Here is a 24315-nt window from a genome sequence, read left to right on the forward strand (position 1 = left end):
CCGCTTACATGCTGCTTATTTTATACTGGTCTATTTTGAGAATTGGCAGCATAGGTACATTTCTTTAGTACATTTTAGCAAAGCTAAGCAGGGGCAGGTATGGTTTCAAATTGGATGAGGAGCTACGTATTGAGATTTCTGTATTGCAGGGGATTGGACTAGATGACTCCTGGGGTCCCTTCCAATTCTATGGTGAATAGCGGTTACATATGTAACACTTTTATGTATTGAATTTTTTTAGTTTATCCTATTATCCCGCAAAGATGACATCATATGCCTGGGTTTTAAAATTGCGCCACAATATACAGTGACGTCAGAAGAGAACTCCGTCGCCCGGCGGGCAGAAATAACGCGCGGTCGCTTCGGCAACGCGTATGGACGCTGTCCGACCCCTTCTCATTTTCCATCTCCGCCTCTTCGGCGAAGCAAATGCCTACGATTGGATACTCTTCATTGTCGCTCAAAAATGAACAGCCAATCGTCTTCCAAAACATGGAGGGCGGCATTTCGGTTCCATCCAATAGCGTGCCAAGGATGGAGGGGCATTTCCTTTGAGAGCCCGCAGAGCTGAATTGACTGGGAATACAAATGTAAAATTCAACCCATGATAGGGTGACGGAGGTGGGGATAGAGTATATCTAGCCAATGGCTATAAGAAAGAGGTGGGTTTTAAGGGCACCCGTTCCCAATGCTTTTTACTGAGTTGTCTAATTCTGAATGTCTAATCCAATGGGCAGCAAGAGAGAGGATGACTGATAGAAGGCGATTTCAAACAGGAGTACAGAAGAGGTGGGGCGTGCTAGAAACAAGCCAATTAGCTTCAGGAATAGTTGAGAGTGACATCCTAGGCAGCCAATGGCATTTGAGCCGCCCCTGCAAGGAGTCTGCGCGAACCCCGCGCACCCTTCAGAGCAGAAGCCGGGAGATAAGATGGCGGCCGCCGACGGAGATGACTCCCTTTACCCTATTGCTGTGCTGATCGATGAGCTGCGGAACGAAGACGTTCAGGTACGGCCCGCGTCTACGGAAGCCTCCCCGGGCGTAAGGGAAAGCGGCCGGAGTTTATTCGGGCAGCCGGGGCCCGAAAGCCGCGCCTTGGGTTACAGTAGCCAATCAGCGGCCGCTTTTCATTCGAGAACCCGGCGTGTGAGCGATCAGAAGCTCAACCGGATTGGCTGTAAGGATTTTCATTTGAGAAGGCGAGGAGCAGGGTGTTGGCTAATGGAAGGGTCCATATTATTCACTGACTCCCCCCTTCGTCCGTGATGCGAGCAGCCACGTGATTGGCTGGGCGACCTGTTTGTCTAGTATGGGGGTTAATCAAAACAATCAGGAGGAGGGTCGCCTTTTCCTTTAATAAATATATTGATGGAATGGCGAGAGGGGGCTCCTGATTGGGTCGAGCCTCGCCTATTTATTATACGGGTGTTTCCTGACCAATCAAGGAAGCGTCTTAATCTGATCTCCAGGGGAGTGGTCTCCTGCCCGTCATGCTACGGCTTTTCCAGGGGGTTGTTAGGCTAAGGACATAGACGAGGAAGTGGTGCATAGCCTATTGTCATGGAGGGGAGCCAGTCATGGGGGCGGGGAGATATCAGTAGGGGTGCCATCTTTGAGGTAGCCTTACTATGTATGTGGGGTGCGTGACTGCTCCCCTTCTCTCTCTCTCTCTCTCTCTCTCTCTCTCTCTCTCTCTCTCTCTCTTTCTCTCTCTTATCTACTTGGGCTTCTGGTTGTAAGGAATGCATAGTTTTGGAATTTGTGATTAATGCTAGCTAGCATGGTGCCTGCCCATTGGGAATGGCTGCATCCCTCAATACCTCCCATAATATAGTACTTTGTTTGGTGATACAATAGATGTGTTTGGGCCCCAAACAGCTTCAGTGATGGAATTGTTTGAGGGCTAGCAGAGGTGGCAACCGAGGTGCATCTAAAATAGCTGTTCCTTGGTATTTTGTATGTAAAACAGCTACACTGTAAGCTGTTGTTTGTAGAACAACACAGAACAAGGTCTCTGCCCTGAGGAGTTAACAGTCTAAAAGCCAGTAAAGGGTTGGGGGAGGGAAATGGAAAGGTTCATTGGAAGAATACGTACATGTGCTATTTCCCAGCTGTGATTTGATGTGATGAAAAGGGCTTCAGGGTGTCACTTAGGGGTTTTCTGTTTTGGATGTAAAATGTGTTTTAATTACTTGACAGTTGTAAACCGGCTTCCCTAACTTACTTTTATCTCTTGTTATCGTTGTTGATTCTTACTTTTTAAGCTGTTGTCCCCTGTTGAATTTAGAGTGTAAGACCTACCTCTTCGTGTAAATCAGTTTCCCATGTTACATTGCATTAAGGTATTATAGAAAGGTATGGGAGATGGGTGTGTGTGTGCAGTGCAGTGCATACATGTAGCATGAGATAGGTGTTATTAAGGCTCTCCATCTTTATTAATTTAGAATATTTGTGAGTTGCACTATGAGACATTTTCTAGGGGGCTTGCAAGAAAAAACAAGAACAAGTTATAATAATTTCTGCTATTAATATAGTAACAAAAGCTTCAGAACTATATATAAATATAGACTGAGCAGAGGATCACAACTATGCAACATTAAATTAAATGCACCACAGAGGAATTAAAATTTTGCAGAGTTATAACAGTAAAAGCCCTGGGAAAAAGGAAAGCTTTTCCAAGTGCTGGAAATATCTTTTCCAAGCGCTGGAAATATCTTAAAATAGATGCCTTCTCTGGGGAAGGCACTTCACAGGTGGTGATGGTGAGGCTGCTGAGAAGGCCTTTCCTTCCTCATTTGGCAAGAGCCCTTTGAGAAAAGCATCAGATGACAACTCAAGGCATATGTAGGTACATGTGGGGAGAGGTGCTCCTTCAGATGCCAGCGTCAAAATCAGCACTTAAAATTGGGCTCAGGGGTGGAACAAAAGTTAGTGAAGATTTTTATCATTTATTTTATTCAGTTTCAATACCACCCTTCATCCGAAGATCACAAGGCGGTTTACAATATAAAAACAGAAAAATACGTATCATAATGACAAACAAAAATATGATGGAGTACTGGCATAATATAAACACCTGCCCCAGATGATACAGAATATGGTTACAGGGGTACTAACTGAAGTTTCAGCTTCAGTTGCAGCTCCTCCACATATGATACACATTGCAGGAATAAATTCAGTAGGTTATCAGGGCTTGAAAGCTAGCCCATATATGCCCAAGGTCATAGCTAGTGTGCCAGCCTAAACAAGTGAAATCTTTTTTCTCTGTGCGTTTTCTACAGTAATAATATTATTAAGAATACTAGAAAAACAAATCAATATTGTTCTCTGCTACATGGCTTGGGCCAGTGACATGTTGGGACTGCTCTGGCTGTCTGGTCCAGAGCTGCCCTTGATATGGTGGGTGTTGGGATCCCCTAGAACAATCCTGGGCACTCTCAACAACAAAGCTGAGGTCACCTCTTGATACGGGCAGTGAGACCGCTGGACAGCAGGGTGGGCAGTATAGCAGCAGAATTTCCAGTTTGTCCTAATTGTCCTGCACAAAGTTCAAACACAAAGTTTAAATAGATGAAAAGCCTGGAGGAAGACCACATCATTCTCTCCACCCAGCCCTCCAATCTATTCTGATTCCAAATCTGAGTTCCCAGGGGGGCCACAGCTGGGAGAGAGTAATTTCTCCAAGCTTACCTACCCTCAGTAATATAGTTGAGATCAACCGTGCTAAAATAATAGATTGGAGGAATTTTACTACAGCATCAGCAGACCAGAGGCCAGGTTGGCAAGGTGGCCAGAGATATTTTCATTGAGGGAGAGACTGGAAGAGGGGATAGGTGTAATGTACCTAATCATCTTCTCTGATATGTCAAACACTCAGCACCAGGGGTCTGCAACCTAAACCAGCGCGGAGCAGATCGGGGAGCGCCTTCCGCTATCCTGGCCGGTTTCCCATTGGCTGCAGGAAGCTTTCCTTTTAACTATTCAAAACAGTGGGATTCACAAGCAATAGTTTAATGGTACCGCGTGCAAAATGAGTGAAGTAGTAAACCGAAAGTGGTGTTAATGAGAAAAAAACACCTTTTGCCCTCAACTATTACTGGGCCCACCTAACTAAACTCATTGTTCTAGATGGCTTCATGATATTATCTCACAGTCCCCTCAAAAATGAAAATGGATCTGCCCTTTGGTGTTGCTGCATGATGATGATCTGGCACCAGTTGTAGTCTTCCAGAAATCACTTTTCTGACAAGGATGGTGGATGATTAATTGGGTGATTCATAACAGGAAACAACCCATCTCAGCAATTGGGTGTTTTATTTATTGAATTGTATAGATAATATTTATGTTCCACTCATACAGTATTGCTGCTCCCAGGACAGCTGCTAATACTTTTTTCTTTTCAAAAATGGGCTGGAAGTTAGTGCAGTTGCGTTAAAACAAACAGATGTTTCTATTGGCTGGTTCCACTTGGCAAACTAGCAGGCATGTTTTTGGAAAACATAGGTAGTCCAGTATTCCTTGCAGCACATTACAGCAATCTAGTGAGTGCACAGCTAATTATGTTCAGGCTTTCTCTGTCCAGGAAGTGTCCCATTTGGTACCCTCAATTTGCCACACTTGCTGCATATCATAGTGTAAAAATGATAAGTACGCCATCCACTTTTGTGGATTTATTTGCAAAGTACATTTGTTCTGTATGTAATCAAGAGTGTTACAGGGGACATCTCTGAAATATTTCCTCCCATTTCTCACTCTCCCAAGTTATGGCCTGCTTATTTCAGAGTTGGAAAAAGCCATACCTCCCATGGATCTTTTCTTGAGCATCATGCATGTTTTCTGACTACATACCACTTAAACTTGCTATTGGTATATTGATTGTACTCCAGTGACATCTTATGAAGAATCAGGGTTGCCTGGCAAATTAGTGGCTCACCTTTAAAAAATATGTTATTTTGATTTCTTTCTCCCCTATGCAGCTTCGTCTGAACAGCATCAAGAAACTCTCTACCATTGCACTGGCCCTGGGAGTTGAGAGGACGCGCAGTGAGCTTTTGCCTTTTCTCACAGGTAATGAAAAGACCAGGAACTCTGATTTTAGGGAATAAGAATTGAGTCTAGGGGCTGTGATGCATGTGAGTTTGAATTGCAGCTTGGGCGGTACCCCAAATCCCTTTCCCAAAGCTGTAGTGATTTCCTTTTTAGGGCTGCAGTATATACGTGCTCAGCGGCACTTGAGACTCTTGAAGAATTTTAAATCCTTTTCAAAGCTTTGCTGATGAATGCAGCCTTGCCAAAAGAAAGGAACTGCGTCCTTGTTGAATTTAGTTGGTTCAAGATTGTGCTGATGGGATTGTTTGTGCCCAAGGTGTACTTATTTCCTGCACTGGAGGGCAATAGTTCACATCTTCAAATTCTCACATCATGTTAGCTTCCAGATTCTGTGCTCTTGACAATGCAGATTTTAGTCTTGATTTGCTTTAATTGCTTTTTTTTCTCTCCACAGACACTATTTATGATGAGGATGAAGTGCTACTTGCTCTGGCGGAACAGCTGGGAACCTTCACAGCTCTGGTTGGGGGCCCTGAATATGTCCATTGCTTGCTGGTAAGCCCAGTGAATGACTGGGGATGAGTGCTCTCCACAGTGGGAGAATGTGAAATTTTCTAACACCTCTGTTCCTTTCAAACTTTGGTGGGCGAAGTGTTGGTCATTAGCAGATTTGAGGGTGGTCCTAGGTTGGATTCTGAATTATACTGCCCACTAGTAAAAAGGATATGTTGTAAAATGGTAGCACGCATCCACCCTTTGCCTGCTTCTAAAGTGCAGCTTAATGGTATATGGAATGCCTTTCCCATTTGCTTCCAACAATGTTGCCCCAAAACAACAGATGCTGTAACCTTGTATTTGGACTTTTTGCACTGTTGACATCCACTCTCACACACCAATACAGGTTGCACCCCTTGCTTTCCAAATCTTCTTCCTTCTCTTCATACTTCTTTGAAAACAGAATTTCTGTATTTCCATAAATCGCACAGGGGCCAAAGATTGTAACAGGGGCATGCCGTATTAGAAGACTGTTTTCTTTCTTGAGGGATTTGCTGATTTATTATAAAAAATATTTATAAATTGTATTTTGGCCCTAGAGGGGGAATCCAAGGCAGTGTACAAAACCAAAATATCTAAACTTAGTTTTGTGTGTGCGTGTGTGTGTACATACACACACACATACTGCCTTGGGGACCCCTGCTAGATTATCAGTAAACTACATTATGAACGGAGCAGAACATGCCTAGAAACCCGGAGAAGTTGAATTAACTCACATACTAAAAGCTATTAAAAACCCATGTGGAACAGAAAGCTGAGATGGAGCCAGTCTTACATTCCCTTGGGAGGAAGTTGCTTAGACAGGATGCCACATCTTTAGATGATTTATCTAGCTTTCAGAACATCACATTTTCCTTCAAATTTCCCCCCTCCATTTCTCTTATTACTTACTGTAATAAGAAACCCGAAAAAGGTCAGGCAGTAACACATTTGGTGTTGCAACACTCTTTGATATGCTAAGCTGCAGACATTGCATTTAATGTGAAATGTATCCTCCCTCTTTGTGCTGCAGCCTCCGCTTGAGAGCCTTGCTACTGTTGAGGAGACAGTGGTCCGGGACAAAGCGGTGGAGTCTCTGCGAGCCATCTCCCATGAACACTCTCCATCTGACCTTGAGGCCCACTTTGTTCCCCTCGTGAAGCGCCTGGCAGGAGGTGACTGGTTCACCTCCCGCACCTCTGCTTGTGGCCTCTTCAGTGTCTGTTACCCTCGAGTCTCCAGTTCGGTCAAAGCTGAGCTCCGACAGTAAGTGAGATGCTTTACATTAAGGTCTGGAGTGGGCTGTTGGTTGGGTCACTGATGTCAAAGGGTGAGAGACACCAATTCAGAGGGCTCTATATTTCCCAGCTAACAGTCCTTATCCCTTTCCTGTAGGTACTTCCGGAACTTGTGCTCAGATGACACTCCGATGGTCAGGCGAGCGGCAGCCTCTAAACTGGGTGAATTCGCTAAGGTCTTGGAGCTGGAACATGTCAAGAGCGAGATCATCCCCATGTTCTCTAACTTGGCCTCTGATGAGCAGGTCTGTGTGATGGCACTTTGCTTTCTGGGAGAGGGCTGGGCCGCACTAGATCACCTGTAACCCACCTCATGTCTCTCATACAGGACTCTGTGCGTTTGTTAGCTGTGGAGGCCTGTGTTAATATTGCACAGCTCCTGCCCCAGGAGGACCTGGAATCGTTGGTGATGCCAACACTACGGCAAGCAGCAGAGGACAAATCTTGGCGGGTCCGTTACATGGTGGCTGACAAGTTCACGGAGGTTAGTACGAATCCATGTATGCCTCAGCAGTGCTTGTGTGGTATTTGTTTTATTTTAAAGATTTATACCCAGCCTTTTGATCAAATCATCTGAAACTCAGACTTTGTGTGTGTGTGTGTGTGTGTGTGTGTGTGTGTGTGTGTGTATACACACATTATTTCTTTTTTAGAAAAACCTCTCAATTCAACTTATTAAAAAAAGTTGCAAAAACTCACTTCGTGCTCTTATTCCTCTGGTCAGAAGCAGTGTCCTTTCCTCTTATTTCTACATTTCCCGGGTATTTCTCAGTTGGAGCACAATTCTTTTTGGCAGGGATCTATTTGGGATCATCATATATTTTCCCTTTCTTGCCTACAGCTCCAGAAAGCTGTCGGTCCAGAAATCACAAAAACCGACTTGGTCCCGGCATTCCAGAACCTGATGAAAGACTGTGAAGCTGAAGTGCGGGCTGCTGCCTCCCACAAAGTCAAAGGTCAGTTGCAGTCACAATGCCTGTGGTGACGGCTTGTTCTGTCCAATTGTTTGGAATCAAAGGGAACCCAGATTCTCTGAGGGGTGCTCCTGCCCCATCCGTGTTCTCACTTATCTGAAATCCTGTAAACAGCTGTTTGTGTTTTGTGCTACAAATACTGCTGTTTCTGTTCTAGAAAAGGTAAATTTGACACTCAAATAATTCAAATATTGCAAATCAGATTTTTGTTGTATATACCTTCTGTTCCCTCTACGTGGCTTTATTCTGAGCTTGTTAGAGGAACAATGTAAGTGATAGAAAATGAATGCCTATAAGAGGTAAAATGTTTAAAGGGAAAGTGAAATGGCTCTAACATTCAGAGCACTCATGGTCTGTGTGCTGGAGCCATTTAAAAATGACACCTACTATTTTTCAAGCCTTATTTACATAGCTATGATAGCTGGACACATGCTTAGAATGTAACTGATATACAGTAAAATACAAGCCTTGCTTCCTGTGATTTGGTGTGGCTGTAGTACAGATACAGTACAAGACTCCACACATAGGTCAGAAAAAAAAGGTAGCACATGACATGGTTCTATAATGCCGCAACAACTCAACTAACCTTTAAACAGCCAAATGACAGTCTCTATAGAAACGAGAAACTTGTCTAAATTCAGTTGCAGGAAGATGTGTTTCTGGAGGTCAGTAATTTGTACATTATGGTGTGTTAGGAAGTCTGACAGTGGAGTGATGATGCCTAATGGACTACTAGATTAACTTAGAGCTCATATCTTCCTGATGGGCTCCTTTGTTAGCCAGATAAACAGCATTCCCACTGCACCACTTTGGTTGTGAAGCCCTAACAACGTGATTACTGTTTTTCCTTAAGAGTTCTGTGAAAACCTGTCTGCTGATTGCCGTGAAAATGTCATTATGACCCAGATCTTGCCCTGCATTAAGGTATGTTCCAGGACGCGACAATCTCTAGTGAGTCTTGAGCTTGTTTTTTGAAGCATTTGTCGGCTTGCAATAACAGTACAATTAAGGGCTGAAGAAACCATGGAGGCAAGTGTCTCACTGTTAAAGCAGGGGGCGACTTAATTATTTGTTTGTTTATTAAATTTATATACTGCCGGTCACCTGACAATCACAGGGTGATTTACATTATAAAGTCAGCAAACTTTTTCAGCAGGGGGTCAGTCCACTGTCCCTCAGACCTTGTGGGGGGCCAGACTATTTTTTTTGGGGGGGATGAACAAATTCCTATGCCCCACAAATAACCCAGAAATGCATTTTAAATAAAAGCACACATTCTACTCATGTAAAAACACCAGGCAAGTCCCACAAATAACCTAGAGATGCATTTTACATGAAAGGACACATTCTACTCATGTGAAAACGCTATGATTCCCGGACCATCCGCAGGCCACATTTAGAAGGCGATTGGGCCGGATCCAGCCCCTGGGCATTAGTTTGCCTACCCATGGTATAAAGGTTGCTTGTAATAGAAGAAGGAAGTAAGACAGATGTGCTTTGCAGATGGGTTGAAGAGTTACTGTAGATACGTTTGTGTTCGGTGTGTCCCATTTGCTTGTATTTTATGTTTGTCAGCCACCCAGAGTGCAGTGTTTCTGGTTGGCCTCACGGCAAGCAAGTAAATTTCTTTTTGTTTGTTTTTGTTTTTAATACTTCTTTTTGCCATTCAGGAACTCGTGTCAGATGCCAATCAACATGTAAAATCAGCTTTGGCATCTGTGATCATGGGATTGTCTCCCATTTTGGGCAAAGACAACACAATCGAACACCTTCTGCCTCTCTTCTTGGCTCAGCTCAAAGATGAGGTGAGTGGTCCCCCCCCCCCAAATCATGTTCCTTTGGTCCACTTGTTAACAGTTCTGTGTCAAACTGTTCAGCATTAGGAGCATTTCCCTGCCTTGATCTCCTGAAGTTGCATTATTTCATGGCTGCTTCACTCCCTTGCCTCGGAAGTGCTAAATATACCCTTCCCCAACCTGGTGTCCTCCAGATGTGCTGGACTTACAACTCCCATCATCCCTGACCATTGACCTTCCTGGCTGGGGCTGATGGAGTTAGGATCCAACAGTGTCTGAAGGGCACCAGGTTGGATACTGGGGAAGTTGTTACATAAGATTAGCTGATTAGTTTCTGCACAGTGCAAATGTAAATTAACTCTGCGGTCCCCCGTCCCCCCGGAATTCTGGGAACTCGGCTGGAGTCATAAATGACCAATTTCTCTAAAGAGAGACCATAGAAAAGTAATAGAGTACATGCTTTATATGTTTAGGGTTCCAGGTTCAGTGCTAAGTAGTTGGGACTGGAAAGATTCGTGAACAAACTCAATAATGAACAGGATGGACCTACATAGGTTCCTACATAGTACCACCCCTACCCTTGACTTTGGTGTTCAAGGGCTTATATGACCAAAGCAGGTCCATTTAGATTAGGGTTGGTGTCTTCCATCTCTGAAATGGGAGGCTGTGCTCCCAGTATGGTCTGAAGGCGCATACTGGTGCTAAGCAAGTCTGAGTCTTATCAGCGCCTAGATAGTTGATTGCCTGGGAGCCACGTGTACGCCACCTTGGGATTTTTGATGGAAGGAAGCTGGGGTAGTAAGAAAACAAATCAAAGCCACCTCTCCAAGTCAAAGGTTGCAAGCCTAGTTTAGATGTGGTGGAAGAAGATATGCAAGTATTTGCAGTTGTCTAGAAGAGTGGGTGGATTTTAGGGGTTGCATCTGGGAGGTGGAACTGCCCTCTGATGTCACTGTGTTCACATTTCTGCAGTGCCCGGAAGTCAGACTCAATATAATCTCTAACCTGGACTGTGTGAATGAGGTGATTGGCATCCGGCAGCTGTCCCAGTCCCTGCTGCCAGCCATTGTGGAGTTGGCAGAGGATGCCAAGTGGCGTGTGCGACTGGCCATCATCGAGTACATGCCCCTGTTGGCTGGGCAGCTAGTAAGTGCATCTTTGGCTTTTTGCATATGAGTTTGACATGCTGGGAGAACACAGTGATCAAATATTCTTGGGTCAGCTGGGCCTGGGTTGCCGCAGGCACATTGTTTGGCTTTGTGAAAGCTTTTGTATGTGTTCCGCCTTGTGGGAACTGCTAGTTACTGCCCATTTGCTTGGGGAGTATTAACCATTCAGCTTAAAAACCTAGAACTTTTCACAACCTTTGTACTGGTTTGCTCCCTACCTGCCATATGAGCGAGACCACTTTCTCCGTGTTTTGTTTCTGACTGTGAGAATCCCATAAACACCATTAGCGCAAGTTAATCTGAGCTCTCTGCAATTTCCCCTCTGTAGGGTGTGGAATTCTTTGACGAGAAGCTAAATTCCCTTTGCATGGCATGGTTGGTGGATCACGGTAAGGCTCTTAAGTTGAAACATTTCCCTTTACTCCCTTATCCCTTTTTCTCCCTGTTGTTACATTTGCATTTGTTCAAATAAAGGAAGGTAGAATGCCACATCTGGACAAGAATTAGAGGTGCAGTCTCTCCGTGTTAACTAGAGGGATGATTTTTATCACCCTTGTTTGTAGGAAAAAGGGCTGTAGAGAGGAAGGGAGACCAAGAGCACATGCTAAAGTGGCTCTTTGAATTATGGCCCAGGTGCTTTATATCTCTTTAAAATATCAAGCACTTTATATCCAACTAGTGATCTCTAACATGGAAAGTATATTTCAAAGCTAATGGGATCCATTATGAAAGCTCCTGTTCCAGCAGAGAGAATTGGCTCATCTAAGCTTTTAGTGCAGGAATAAAAGTTGTAATTTTTTATATTGAATGGGAGAGTTCTTTTTCAGCCACAGGAGCAATTAAGCTCAAGTTCAATGCTATTATTTCACAATGATGGAGAGGCAATGTAGCTCGTTTCCATGGTGGTTTGCTGCATTAACTCAATAGCCTGGTTTATACGTGCTATAGGTTATATAAGCCACAGAAAACCTCGTGCTTGTGGCACATCTCAGAAGCTTCTGCTTTGTTTTACCGTGAAGCCTTCTGAGGCTTGCTCTTGTAACACTAAACTATGGTTTAGTGCAGGTAGCCAATGTAGGAGCCCCAGCAACACCTGAAGAGCACCATTTCTTCCCATCACATCTAGTCAGCATGGCCAGTGGTTAGGGATGATGGGAGTTGCAGTTCAGGAACATCCAAGTGCTACCACATCGGCTACCCCTGGTTTAGCAATTTCTGAACCAGACAAATGTGTATTCAATAACAGACGTTCACTAATTAAAATTTCTTTTAGTCATTTTGTGTGGAGGGGGAATAATGTAACTAAAATTTAAATATCTGGGGCCATTAGGGGCTGTTGAAAAACTACGAGGCCCAAAAGCTTTATAAACAAAAGCTACTGCTTTTTTTACCCATTTCCTTCTGCCTTAAAAAACTAACAAAAAACCCTTCAGTCATTCAGTGCATCCAGAATGATTCAGAAGTGAACTTGTGCCTTTCAGTCTCGTCTCCACCGAATAAAATGTGTGACCAGTGACCAATTCAAATTGTTAAATGAGCTATCAATTTATGAAGTCTGTGAAAGCCTATCTTCCCTCATTTCCATCCCAGAATATCACTGCTAATTTCAAATGTTTTTGTGGAAGGGATGCTTAACCAGTGACAAATGCCATGTTAGAGTGGATGTAAATTGCCAGTGGAAAGATGCCTATTGTTCTTTGGAGCGGAGCTCTGAAATCTGTCGCACCTCCATCTCCTGCTTTGAATTTTAATGGGGCAGGAAACAAGTGACATGTATAAGGCATAGGAGTACAATCCCAACTCAGTCCTTGCAGCATTTGTGGTCTAAAATTGAGCTGGGTTTCTATTGTTTTCCAATGCAAAGCATAGAGGGCTTTCGACATAGAGCCGCTAAGGGCCTAGAGTGATATCCATTCCTCCCGTTGACCAAATTTGGTTTGGGCTCGGGACTTTAGCCAGATCTGGTGCACGACCTTAATAAGCACCCACACATGCATGAAAATCTTGCAAACTTCAGAGTGGGTAGGTGACGTCCTTTGCCAAATGTGCTGAAGAAGTTGGGCAATAGCATTAGTTCAGACTGTTCTTGCCTTTTAACCTGTGCTGACACTGCTCTCCTCTCCAGTCTACGCTATCCGAGAGGCAGCTACCAGCAACCTCAAGAAGCTTGTGGAGAAGTTTGGCAAGGACTGGGCCCATGCCACCATCATCCCCAAGGTGCTGGCCATGTCCAACGACCCCAACTACTTGCACCGCATGACCACGCTCTTCTGCATCAATGTGAGTTGGGGCAGGGGTGGGGTAGAGGAGGAAGTTGGGATGAACTCAGGGCAAAGGGAAGAATGTGTTCTCCACCATGCAAGAGCCGCCAAACTGCATTAAAAATGTTCTCCTTTTCTCCTCTTCCGTCACCTATAAGTCATTAATCGTTCTAATATTGCCACATCCCATATTCTGTTAAATGATTTAGACCTAGAAGGAACTTCAGTCCCATTTGGATGCAGCTAAAATTCTTGCTCCAGATAATAAATTGCTCTCCAGTATTTTAGTGGAATTTTCCATTTCTGTATGATTACTTCATGTAACTTTTCTGATTCAAAATTAACTGGGGTGCATATTTTAAATTTTGTGTGCAGATTTTTTTAAAATTTTAATTGTGTGTGCAGAACTTTAGATTTGCCCCCCCCCCCCGCCATGTAAACTAACTTCAGTGTAAACCACTGAGGAAGAGGAGGGTGATGGGGGGCATTGGAAAGGGGTGGACTTCTATGCCAGGTACAAAAGAGATCCCCCACCCCTACCCCGATGAGATTGTCTGCTTTTCAAACTTGAGAGTAAAAACTTTCAGGTTCCAGATGCCCCCGCCCCCCTTAACACACAAGTTGGATTGCTGTCTCTAAGTTCTGTTGAAATCAGTGGTCTGAAGTTAGTCCTTTCCATTCATTTTCCATGGGTCTATTCTGAGGTTGATTAGCACTGGATACACCAGAGTTCTTCTTTTTTTATCACCAAGTACTCACAGAGCTGTTTTGCATAGGAATAAGCTGCCCAGAGAAGTCCATAAGGAGACATTGGGTTGTCAGTTGCTTTAGATATTGGGCATCATGCTTTGAGAGGAGGAGGAGAGTCCTCAAACTGCTCCTTTATTGAGTGCTTCTAGGAATCCTATGAGACAGATTAATTATGCTCTTTCTGTGAAACACGTTGAGAAATTTTAGGGGTGCTTGTTTAGTGGAAACCCCCAGTGGCGAAACCTCCCATGCTTTCTGAGGGCCAGGGCATGGTTTTAGCTCCATCGGCAAGCATGGCATTCAAAGTAAGGAGCAGCACAGACCTAGCAGCCAAGGGAAGCTCAAAGTCTCCTACGTACCCTGTGGATCCCACTTGATCATGATCCAGTTCCATCGTGCCTTTTCCTTTGCTAGGTGCTGTCAGAGGTGTGTGGGCAGGAGATCACCACCAAACACATGCTTCCCACTGTGTTGCGGATGGCAGGCGACGCCGTAGCAAACGTCCGCTTCAACGTGGCCAAGTCCCTTCAGAAAATTGGACCAATCCTGGACAACAGGTATGACAGTTCACTGGGGGCACCATTGTACCTGACGCCTTTATGGCAGCAGTCCCGAAACTCCTCCCGATTGGAGGATGCATTTATGGGGAGGGGGAAAAGTGGGAGAAGAAGAAGAAGAGTTTGGATTTGATATCCCGCTTTATCACTACCCTAAGGAGTCTCAAAGCGACTAACATTCTCCTTTCCCTTCCTCCCCCACAACATACACTCTGTGAGGTGAGTGGGTGCTGAGAGACTTCAGAGAAGTTGGACTAGCCCAAGGTCGTGGGCTAGTTGCACTTGGGGCCTTTGAAGACCTTTGGATTTACTGCCTTTGCCTTCCACTCACTTTTTCCTACTTATCCCTCTGCCACTCTTATCCCCGCAGCACCCTTCAGAATGAGGTGAAGCCAGTGCTGGAGAAACTAACACAGGACCCCGATGTGGATGTCAAATACTTCGCCCAGGAGGCGCTGACTGGTGAGTCAGGAACGTCCTTTTCCCCAACAGGAACAACCTCACTTTGTGTCAAAACAAAACACTTGCTTCCCAGCTTCCCAACTAGGAAGGATGTGCTTGTCAGCTTGAGGCCTTCTCCTCTTAACCTCTGTTCCTGAGTTGCCTTGTAGCTTGCTCCTGTCCCAGATTTGAGACAGGTGCAAACTCTTGGAAGAGTTCCCAAGTGTTTCTCCTGATACTTGAATTCTTCTAGCCAAAGGGAAGAGGAGTGAGGAGGAAAAGGAATTGCTGCTGCAAGGGGAGGCTTTCTTTACCAGCTCCTTGATCAGCAGGGGTGGGAGGGAGAGGTGTACATAAAAGAGAGCTTGGATGGGGAAGCATACAGACGTTGTGGCTTGCTTGAATTTGGAGCAAGGGCTGTGAAAGAGGAGCCCCCCTGGATGAGACTAAATGCCTATCTATTCCATCCTCCTGGTCCCCACTGTGGCGAACCACATGCCTGTAGGAAGCTCACATGCAGGACCTGGGGCATGTTGCTGCTTCCCAGTAGCCTGGAGCCACTGATCATGGAGATAGTTTATAGCCCTTATGACTACTGCTTCTTGATAGCCTTAGTGTTATATTATATGGTCATGAATTCCACTATGTGCAGTGTAAAGTATTTCCTATTGTTTGTTCTGACTCTCCCACCTTCCAGCTTCAGTAGATGGTCCTTGGAGAGGGAGAGAAATGCTGCTCTTTCCATTTTCTTCACCACACATCATTCCATAGATTTGCTTTCAAAACAAAAAAGGCCCAAGCATTGCAACCTTCCTTTGTTTTGGCAATAGCTCTCACATCTTCCTTCAATCCCCACCCTCAGATAGTTTGATTTGTCCTTTTTGTAACCCTGGAGCTGAATATTTGTCAGGTTAGTTTGCACAATCCATTCAATTCCTCCTGGCTCAGTACTATTTTCTAAGTGGGTGGACTGACTCCACGGGGGAGAGATTGGTGGTTGAGGTGACACAGAGATTATGGCTGAATGGCTTCTGATGACTCATTAATACCTACAAGCTGCCGGCTCCTGTCGCAGCCATCAGCCACCAAGGACAAGAGGGTGGAGCAGCAGCCCTCTTGCTTCTCCTGGCTGTACAGTCACTTGTCTCTGGACTTGATCCCTCACAATAGATGTTCATAATTGCATATGGGATTGTTCATGCAAGAAAGAAACCCAACCATCTGGAAATCTGGCAGTGGAGGAATTTGTATGCGACTTTCTGCAAGTAACCCTTAGAATTTAACTCGTTTTCTTTCTCTCTTTTCACAGTGTTGGCACTGGTTTGAGCCCTAGGAGCCCCGACGCTGTTGTCTCTTCCACTTGGGCCCCAATTGGACCTATCTTTCGCTCCCCCTCCCCATTTCCCTGCATGTCTATGACCAGCCCCCACCCCAAGTGGATCCATATGGTGATATTGGTCAGTGGCTGACTCTGGAGTCCACCTCCCTCTTCCACTCTTAGCTCCATGTTCTGAAACCTTCCTCGGCAGCTGTGATACTTCCTCCCTATCTCATCTTAGCCAGGCTCCATCTTTAGTTTTGTTGTGCCACCAGGTGGCAGCAAATGGCAGCCTCTCCCTCACCCCCCCCCCTCCAGTCCTGCCTCCTGGTGCAAGCTCATGAGACGCAGAGCAGCCCCTTCAAACCTACACCTGGCATGATCAATGTGAACACTCTGGGGAGGCAAAGTGCTTGGGGCTTCTGTAACCTTTTGGCCACAGTTTGCATGAGAACTTCCCCACAGTGCTGTATGTAGCTGTGCATGAGGTATTGATTTGGCCTTCCTCTTGATGAACTTTGCTCAGTGGACAGCCAGATTGCCCCTGCCACTCCCCCATCCCAACGATTTTAAAAGTCCCAGGGGTCCTCCATTCAGTATCTCTAACACCACTTAATCAGATAGAGCATCAGTTACAAAACTAACTAGTTCTCAGGGGGTTCCTTTGTTAGCAAACTTCTCTTATGCTCTAAGTTGAATGCAGCAGAGGCCTCTCCCCTCCAGCCCCAGAGAGGGGAGGAAGGGGTGCTTAAATGCCTATTGTTTTAATTTCTTCTCAAACTCACTAGTATTCTTTCTCAGATCAGGTTCCCCTTGTACCCTGTCTTCTGTGCTGGAAGGAGTTTCTGTAGATAGCATGTTGGGAGAAGCAGCTCTTTGCAGAAAATATTACTTTGGGGCGGTGAAGGATATGAACCCAGCAGGAATTGTTGTCTTGGGTCCGCAGCATTTGGGAGACTGCCTCTAGGCTAAAAGTTTGTCAAACACACACCCGGTATCTCAGCCAGGCTTTTCAAGCTTGGCCCTTCCTAAGTTTGGAGGGGTAAAGGGATGCTTTTATGAAGACATCAGTCAGCAGGAGGGGCAATCAGGTCGCTGTCTCCTGCAATGCTTGGACTATCCAGTGTGGCATATTAGCCAATTGGAATCTCCAGCATCTATCATGAAAAACCACCACCAACTTCCTCTTCCCCTCCCCTTAGTCTGCCCCAATTATGTCCTGACCCCTCTTTTTTTTTAGTTCCCAGCTGCTGCCTCTGGTTCTTGCACTGAACAAGTATCTAAGTGTGTTTTCTAACCACACACCCCTTAACACAAACACACACAAACACCCTCTCTGTTAGTGGCATGTAATTTTAAAACTGTTGGAATTTTTTTTTATTTTTTTGGTGTACACTTGTTTTTCCCCCCTCTACGATTAATAAAATGCTCGATCGTTATTTGGCATCTCATTCACTTTGGGCTGGGGCGACGGAAACTATTTGAGACAGGAGTGGGGGAAACATGGGCCTGTGGGCCTGAATTCAGTCTTCCGGGCTTCTTTATCCATCCCTCAAGATGCTTCACACACACACACACACACACACACACACACATACACATATACCAGTTAGCCCTGCTCTGTATCCTCCTAGAGTGCTTTTGCCTGTATGGAATGTGTACTTGAACTGTGATCATGCCTCTTGCTCACCCAAATGGAGACAGGCTGGGGGTGGGAGGGCAGGAGAGATGTAGCAGTTTCTGGCCTTTGCACTGCTGGGCAAAAAGTCACATTTGCTGCTTCACCCACTGGCCCCACACAGTCCTTGCAGGATGCCCACGACAGAACGGGGCTTTCCAGAAGAAACAGGTTCCCTGGCCACTGCTTTAATGAGAAGTAGTTACAGGAAGCCTGTCGCCTCTAGGTTATAGCTCTGGATTTGTATTCACTTCTGTACATTTCAGTTGGGCTTTGTGCAAGAGAAATCATCCTGCAGAATCAGGACCCAAGACTCATAGGTTGTGAACCCTAAGCAAATACTTCTCTGCACTAGAGAACAAATCCCTCCTCTCTGTATTAACAAGCTTCTGTTATCTGGAGAGCCTCAGGTTTCCTCTTGGCGTTTGCCGACTACATAGACTCAGATATCGCCACTTTGCATGTCGTCTTCTCTGGATGGCTTAATTATTTTTAGTGCCCCTTTCACTATCCCATCGCTGAACTACAGTTGACAGTTCCTGTTGTTGGAGAGGAACTCAACAATGGAACCCAGTGAACAACCCGTACTACAGCACTTTTGGAGGGCTTCATTTCTAAGAATTGCAGGCCTTTCCCCAGATCTTGGCAGGATGGGAACAGTTATGGTTGGGTGTTAGAGTGAATTGGGGCTTCTGGTCCCGCCTGCCTTAATGGAGGCAGCCCTCAGGACAGCAGGAGATTGGCAAACGAAAAATAAGGATGACACGGTAAATCACCCTTGCAAATTCCCTACAGGGCTGGGGAGAGTGGGCTTCACTTGCAGTTTGTCTAAGTACCTGGCTCTCGCTCTGGCATGAGATGAGGGAGGCGCTGAGTGCAAAAAAACCTCACCTGGTGAAAACCCTCCTATACCGCCATTAAGAAGCAGAAGATCGCTGTTTAAATGGATGTTAAATAGGCTTTAAAGTACTGGTGCATGATGGGAAAGGATTACAACAACATACTGTGGAATATACCAGCTACATGGATCAAAGGTTTGAATTAAGATTTTCTTTGGAGTGAGAGACAGGGATAGGGAAGCCCACGTTTTCTATATTTAGGATTCGCCAATCCTCTCCGGAATATAAGATGAAAAGAGATTTACAAGTGAGGAAGGGATGTTGGAGTAATACTGATACTAACAAGCAAAAATGGAAACACTGAAATGAAAGGGGGAGGGGAAGCTCAAGTGTGACAGTATTGGAAAGGCAAGAATAGTTCCCCCTCACCTCCATTTAAAAACAACAGATGAGGAAAACTCAGATTTGTGTGTGCTACTGATGGAACGTAATCTAAGATAAAGTTTAATTAGGCCATAAATCTCTTGCTGGAAGGAAAATAATTTGGGGGCTGTGATAAGAATGCTGCGGAGTTGGAAAGGATTAAATCTTCAGCACGTTCGAAAACTGCCTGCCTTTTCCTAGGCTGAGGGAAATGGCAAAGATCTGCGACATGTTTTACTAGTGATGCAGAATGGTTTCTAGAAGACTTCCTAAACATTGAAGCGAGGGAAGGAGAGATATAAGACCCATGAGAAACTTTGAGATTCAGTTCTGCCCCAAGCCACGATGGGAGAAAACAGCAACTGGGAAGTTAAAGAGACAACAGCATATATGGACACAAGGAATCTCCATGGATATAACAGTTATAACACGCAGGGCAGAATAAAGATAATAGTTTGAGTTCCTTATTTGAAGCTTTAAATTTATATATTGTAACATCACGAATGGAAATCATTAATTATGTAGCTGCTGGCTAAGGGATTATTATTATTATAACTAAAATGTAACTGACATTAATTAAGATTATGGAACACAGTGACATAAGATCAGAAATGCACCCAAACCATGCGGGGAGCCACTTTAACTAAAATGTATTGATTGATGGTTGGCACTTTGATAATAGTATAATTTGGGAATTAATTCTTAACTGTTATAATTTGGCTATTGTTGGGGATATATTGGAAAACTAATTTTTAAAAAATTATTAAAAACCACAATGAATTGGGGAAGGAGGGGGACGTTCTGTCCTTTAGGCTAGTTCTGAAGAACTACCCCCTTCTACTTTCCGTGTACTCAGCTCTGTGTGTTCTCTCTGTTTTGCTAAGCAAATATTCTTTGCATCTCCCTTGGGAGGAGAGAGCTCTTTTAGAGCTGGAACAGCTTCAGGAGGGGCTTTGATAACAAACAACTACTATTCCTTGGTGTCACTGCATTAAATTTTCATTTATTTAGCCCATTTTTTGTATTCTGGTCATGCTTTGGCAGAATGCTTGGAAGAGAAACCAACAGGTTTTGCCAAATGTCATTGTTAAATAGATAATAATAATTAAAAAAAATATCTTGCTGTTATGCAGCTGGGCTTAATTTTCAAGCATCTGGTGGCAAAATTTAACTGCTAGAGGTTAAGGCAAACAACTGGACCTCTTGGGGGAATTATGAGGGCATTCCACCAAGGAATGTGGGGTATTTTGCCTGAGAGGATCAGCAGGGGGGGAGAGCATAGGATAATGCTCATGTCATGGGCGCGAAAAAACCCCACATTCCAGCTGTTGAAGGTGTATCTCAAAGGCTGTGCCCTAACACCCATGATTAGTGCTTCTGAGCATGCACAAAGTGCCTTCCCACTTGACCCTGAAGTCCAAAGTGAGGGGAAAGTTTCAGGGCCGACAATGGGACGTAACACAGCAGTCATTCAAGAAACGGAAGTTGTGAGTTGATGTCATAACCAGAAACCCACCAAATGCACCCCACTTTGCTTTCCAGGTGGACACGGGTGGCGCTGTGGGTTAAACCACAGAGCCTAGGACTTGCTGATCAGAAGGTCGGCGGTTCGAATCCCCGCAACGGGGTGAGCTCCCGTTGCTCAGTCCCAGCTCCTGCCAACCTAGCAGTTCGAAAGCATGTCAAAGTGCAAGTAGATAAATAGGTACCGCTCTGGCGGGAAGGTAAACGGCGTTTCCATGCACTGCTCTGGTTCGCCAGAAGTGGCTTAGTCATGCTGGCCACATGACCCAGAAGCTGTACGCTGGCTCCCTCGGCCAATAAAGCGAGATGAGCGCCGCAACCCCAGAGTCGGTCACCCTTTACCCTTTACCTTTTAGCTTTCCAGAGAGGAGCACAAAAGAAATCAGTCTTTGTAACATTTGCTTTATTGACAAGCACACAAGCAGATCACGAGTGGAGGCAAACAGGCAATTCTTCAAGGCAACAATCTCCAGAGCTACGTGGCCTTCAGCCTAAGGTGCTCTCCCTTCAAGCAACCCTAGCTTATTCTCTCCCTACCCCCTGCTCCTCGCTAGGACCCTTTCAGCTGTAAAAGCGCTATCATATGCAGACCACCTGTCTCTGCGGCTCGAATTGCCCATTTAGGAACATCTACAGCCATCAAAGGAACACTTAAGGCTCTCTGGATAACAATCCTTGAGTCCAATTAGGCATCACTGATAGACCATGCTGAAAGCCCCATTTGCAGTGCACAATAAGCTTGCAATATTCTAACCAGAGGATATGGGAAATGAGTTGACTCATTCTATGACTTCTAGACTCTGGCTCAGAGGGATAAGCGGTTGTCAAGCTGGAGGCATTATGGTTCTTTGTTCAAAACTGAGTTGAACTAGAGGACAGGAAATCCCAAAAAGGCATTTCTGAAGCTGCTTTCGGAAGTCTGGCCCTGCTGCCTAGTGTCACATGGCAATACAAACTTAGACTTACTAGCTCTTAAAATTAATGGCTGTGCTGGTAACGGGGCAAGGCCAGGGGTGGAGCTTGTGGTTTTGTTGGATCTGGAAGTAGAGCCTACTTCAAAACCTCCCTATTCACAGAGAAGTAAGCAAGCTGTTTCGATTTGAAAGCCAGTCTTGTTCCTTGCATTTCTGGCAACTTCCCCTCCCCTTTCCCAAATCAGCCAGGTCAGTACTTTGCCGATTAATGACATCAACTAATTCAACTGTGAAATTTAACAATAATTAATAAAAGTGTTGCGGATTAGGGAGCTCCGTGCAAAGGGGAAAGGCTGGCACATGTCAAATCGCTGGGCCCTCTGCCTATACTGAGACGCTGGCAAGCAGATATTCCTTTCACTGCAATGTACCTGAACAGCATGCAAATAATGGGACCTTCGCACTCTGCCTGGAGCCAGTCCTGAGACCTGTGGGTATAGGGTGGGTTACAGACGCTTCAGGTTACAGACTCCTCTAACCCAGAAATAGTACCTTGGGTTAAGAACTTTGTTTAAGGATGAGAATAGAAATAGCATGGCGGCGGTGCAGCAGCAATGGGAGGCCCCATTAGCTAAAGTGGTACCTCAGGTTAAGAACAGTTTCAGGTTAAGAACGGACCTCCGGAACGAATTACAGTGGTACCTCTGGTTAAGTACTTAATTCGTTCCAGAGGTCCGTACTTAACCCGAAACTGTTCTTAACCTGAAGCACCACTTTAGCTAATGAGGCCTCCTGCTGCCGCCGGAGCACGATTTCTGTTCTCATCCTGAAGCAAAGTTCTTAACCTGAAGCACTATTTCTGGGTTAGCGGAGTCTAACCTGAAGCATATGTAACCTGAAGCGTATGTAACCCAAGGTACCACTGTAAGTTCTTAACCCGAGGTACCACCATAATAATTAAAAAGATACACTGGTGATTCTTCTTCCTCATCTCACTTCTCAACCGTGCAGAGTTGGCACCAGCGGATTCTGGGGGAGGAGCCTAAGCCAAGATGGCCAAGATCCTGGTTCATTGGGGACCACTGACCTGAAAGCAGGAGGAATCAGTGGCAAACCTATTGCTGCAGGTGTTTTAGCAGCAGAGCCCCACTCCGAGGCATTTGACTTTGTCACTGGATGCTGTTTTCAGCACCGAGAGTTCAATCTGGGTGCTGGCCAGAGTGCATTGGGCAAGATTCTCTGGGAAGGTCCTTGCCAATGTCACAGCTTTCCATTTTCTGTGGGCCCAATCCAGAGGGAAAGATGAGCAGAGGGCGCCACTCCTTTCTCGCTGTTCATGGCCTCACCAGGAGCAGGTGAGCATGCAGTCACCAATGGAGGCTCATTCATTAAGGCAAAGGATGTGCTGAACAACTAGCTTTTGCCTCCCCTTTGCCAACTCTCGCCTGCCTGCCTGCCTGCCTGCCTGCCTGCCTTGCTTAACAACCCACCCCAGGGGTGGCCCTGCCCATTAACTTCCTCCTCCCGAGTGCTGTCCTTGCAGAACTCATCAGCCGGGAGGAGGAATGAACTCTGGGATGCTTGCTGAGAAAGCAGCGAAGTCTACAGTGTGGGCTGAGCCTTGCGACTCTTCAGACTTCCAGCTACATCTCTTTGCCGCCGCCACAAACCCTGAAAGAGACAAGGCACACTTGACGCACGATGCCACAAATTGCTGCCTGCTTAAAAGCCCATGCGGAGGAAAAAAGCAAAGCAAAAATTGCTTTTATCCTTGCTTGATAGAGCCCTAATGCCCCTGGTATGTAGTGTTGCTTCATACACACTCGCAAGTGATCGCATAAGGGGTGATGGGAGTTGTGAGGGGAAGCAGGAGGGAAACAACCTCGTTTCTGGAGGGGGGTATCAGAGCAGGCCCAACAGGAATGGCCCTACCATTGGGCAGAGTGAGGCAGCTGCCCTGGTTGGCAGTGGCCGTGAAGCTAACCTGCTGCATCCGGCAGCGGTGGAGGCTGCAGTTCCTCCCATAGCTAGTATTTCAGTTCTCAGCTGCCACTTGGGTTGAGTTCTGTTCATTGGAACGGTCAGTGCAAAGTCATCTTGTCCTTGGCAAAAGGCAGCAAAACGTCTTGGGCATCGCATGAGTCAGGCATCAGAGACGGCAGGCACAGTGTCGACAGCAATGAGGTGGGCAGTGTTTCCTGTTACGGGTACGCAAAAGTCATTTCTTTTCATCTCTGTAAACATCGGTTTTGATGAGCAGGAGCCTCAAACAATCCCACAGAGATCTTGATTGGTAATCAAAATGTGCAGATGCAAGCTGAAGAGACGTCGCGGGGGGGAACGGTGTATAGAAAGGGAAATTATACTTCTCTTGAAACAGGGTTTGCAAAGGCCACCAGCGATGTCAAGTGACTGAAAGAGCATTTTGAGCATTCTCCCATGTTGCATGTAGGGTTGCCACCTTTATTCTGGCAAAATACAGGACGGGGTGGGGGTGGGGGGGTGGTTTGGAGGGAATCCCCCCCCCCCAAGCTGGTGCTGAAGTGTCTTCAAAGCAATCCATTACAATCTATTTCAACCTAACAGGATGGCCTCTCTGGAATTTGTTGCACATACATACACATGAATTTGCAAATCTGTCTGTGCTTGGCTATCCAGAGCTTAAATACATGACCTTTCACACACCCCTTTCAAACAGATGTGTTTAGAGCGGATCTCTTAACTTGGCACAGATTGAGAGTGAAGACCTGAAATACAGGACACAACTATATCAATACAGGACATAGCGTT

General features: G+C 45.5%; 1 protein-coding gene and 1 long non-coding RNA gene across 2 annotated transcripts; one reads left to right on the plus strand and one right to left on the minus strand.

Moving 5' to 3' along the window:
* Window positions 1-520: 520 nt before the first annotated feature.
* PPP2R1A (protein phosphatase 2 scaffold subunit Aalpha) lies at window positions 521-17586 on the plus strand. The gene is made up of 15 exons (XM_083627341.1): window positions 521-1008; window positions 4977-5067; window positions 5504-5604; window positions 6617-6849; window positions 6979-7126; window positions 7210-7365; window positions 7723-7837; window positions 8709-8779; window positions 9526-9660; window positions 10624-10797; window positions 11149-11209; window positions 12946-13100; window positions 14246-14388; window positions 14759-14850; window positions 16139-17586. The coding sequence occupies exons 1-15, from the start codon at window positions 856-858 to the stop codon at window positions 16153-16155; spliced, it is 1845 nt and encodes a 614-aa protein (XP_083483467.1). The 5' UTR covers window positions 521-855; the 3' UTR covers window positions 16156-17586.
* LOC310769180 lies at window positions 17333-19748 on the minus strand. Its single transcript, XR_014551491.1, has 2 exons — window positions 17740-19748; window positions 17333-17707 (listed from the first exon to the last, which is right to left on the minus strand). It is a non-coding gene; the product is annotated as an uncharacterized lncRNA (long non-coding RNA).
* Between the last annotated feature and the right edge of the window lie 4567 nt (window positions 19749-24315).

Source organism: Podarcis filfolensis (assembly GCF_964270895.1).
Source record: "Podarcis filfolensis genome assembly, chromosome: 8".
Taxonomy (NCBI): Eukaryota; Metazoa; Chordata; class Lepidosauria; order Squamata; family Lacertidae; genus Podarcis; species Podarcis filfolensis.

Bases quoted from the DNA above. Each gene is read 5' to 3' on its own strand.
- PPP2R1A (XM_083627341.1), top strand. From the start codon at position 856: ATGGCATTTGAGCCGCCCCTGCAAGGAGTCTGCGCGAACCCCGCGCAC. The intron at 7,838-8,708 runs GTCAGTTGCAGT...TTTTTCCTTAAG, and splicing joins TGCCTCCCACAAAGTCAAAG to AGTTCTGTGAAAACCTGTCT. The intron at 14,389-14,758 runs GTATGACAGTTC...TTATCCCCGCAG, and splicing joins GGACCAATCCTGGACAACAG to CACCCTTCAGAATGAGGTGA.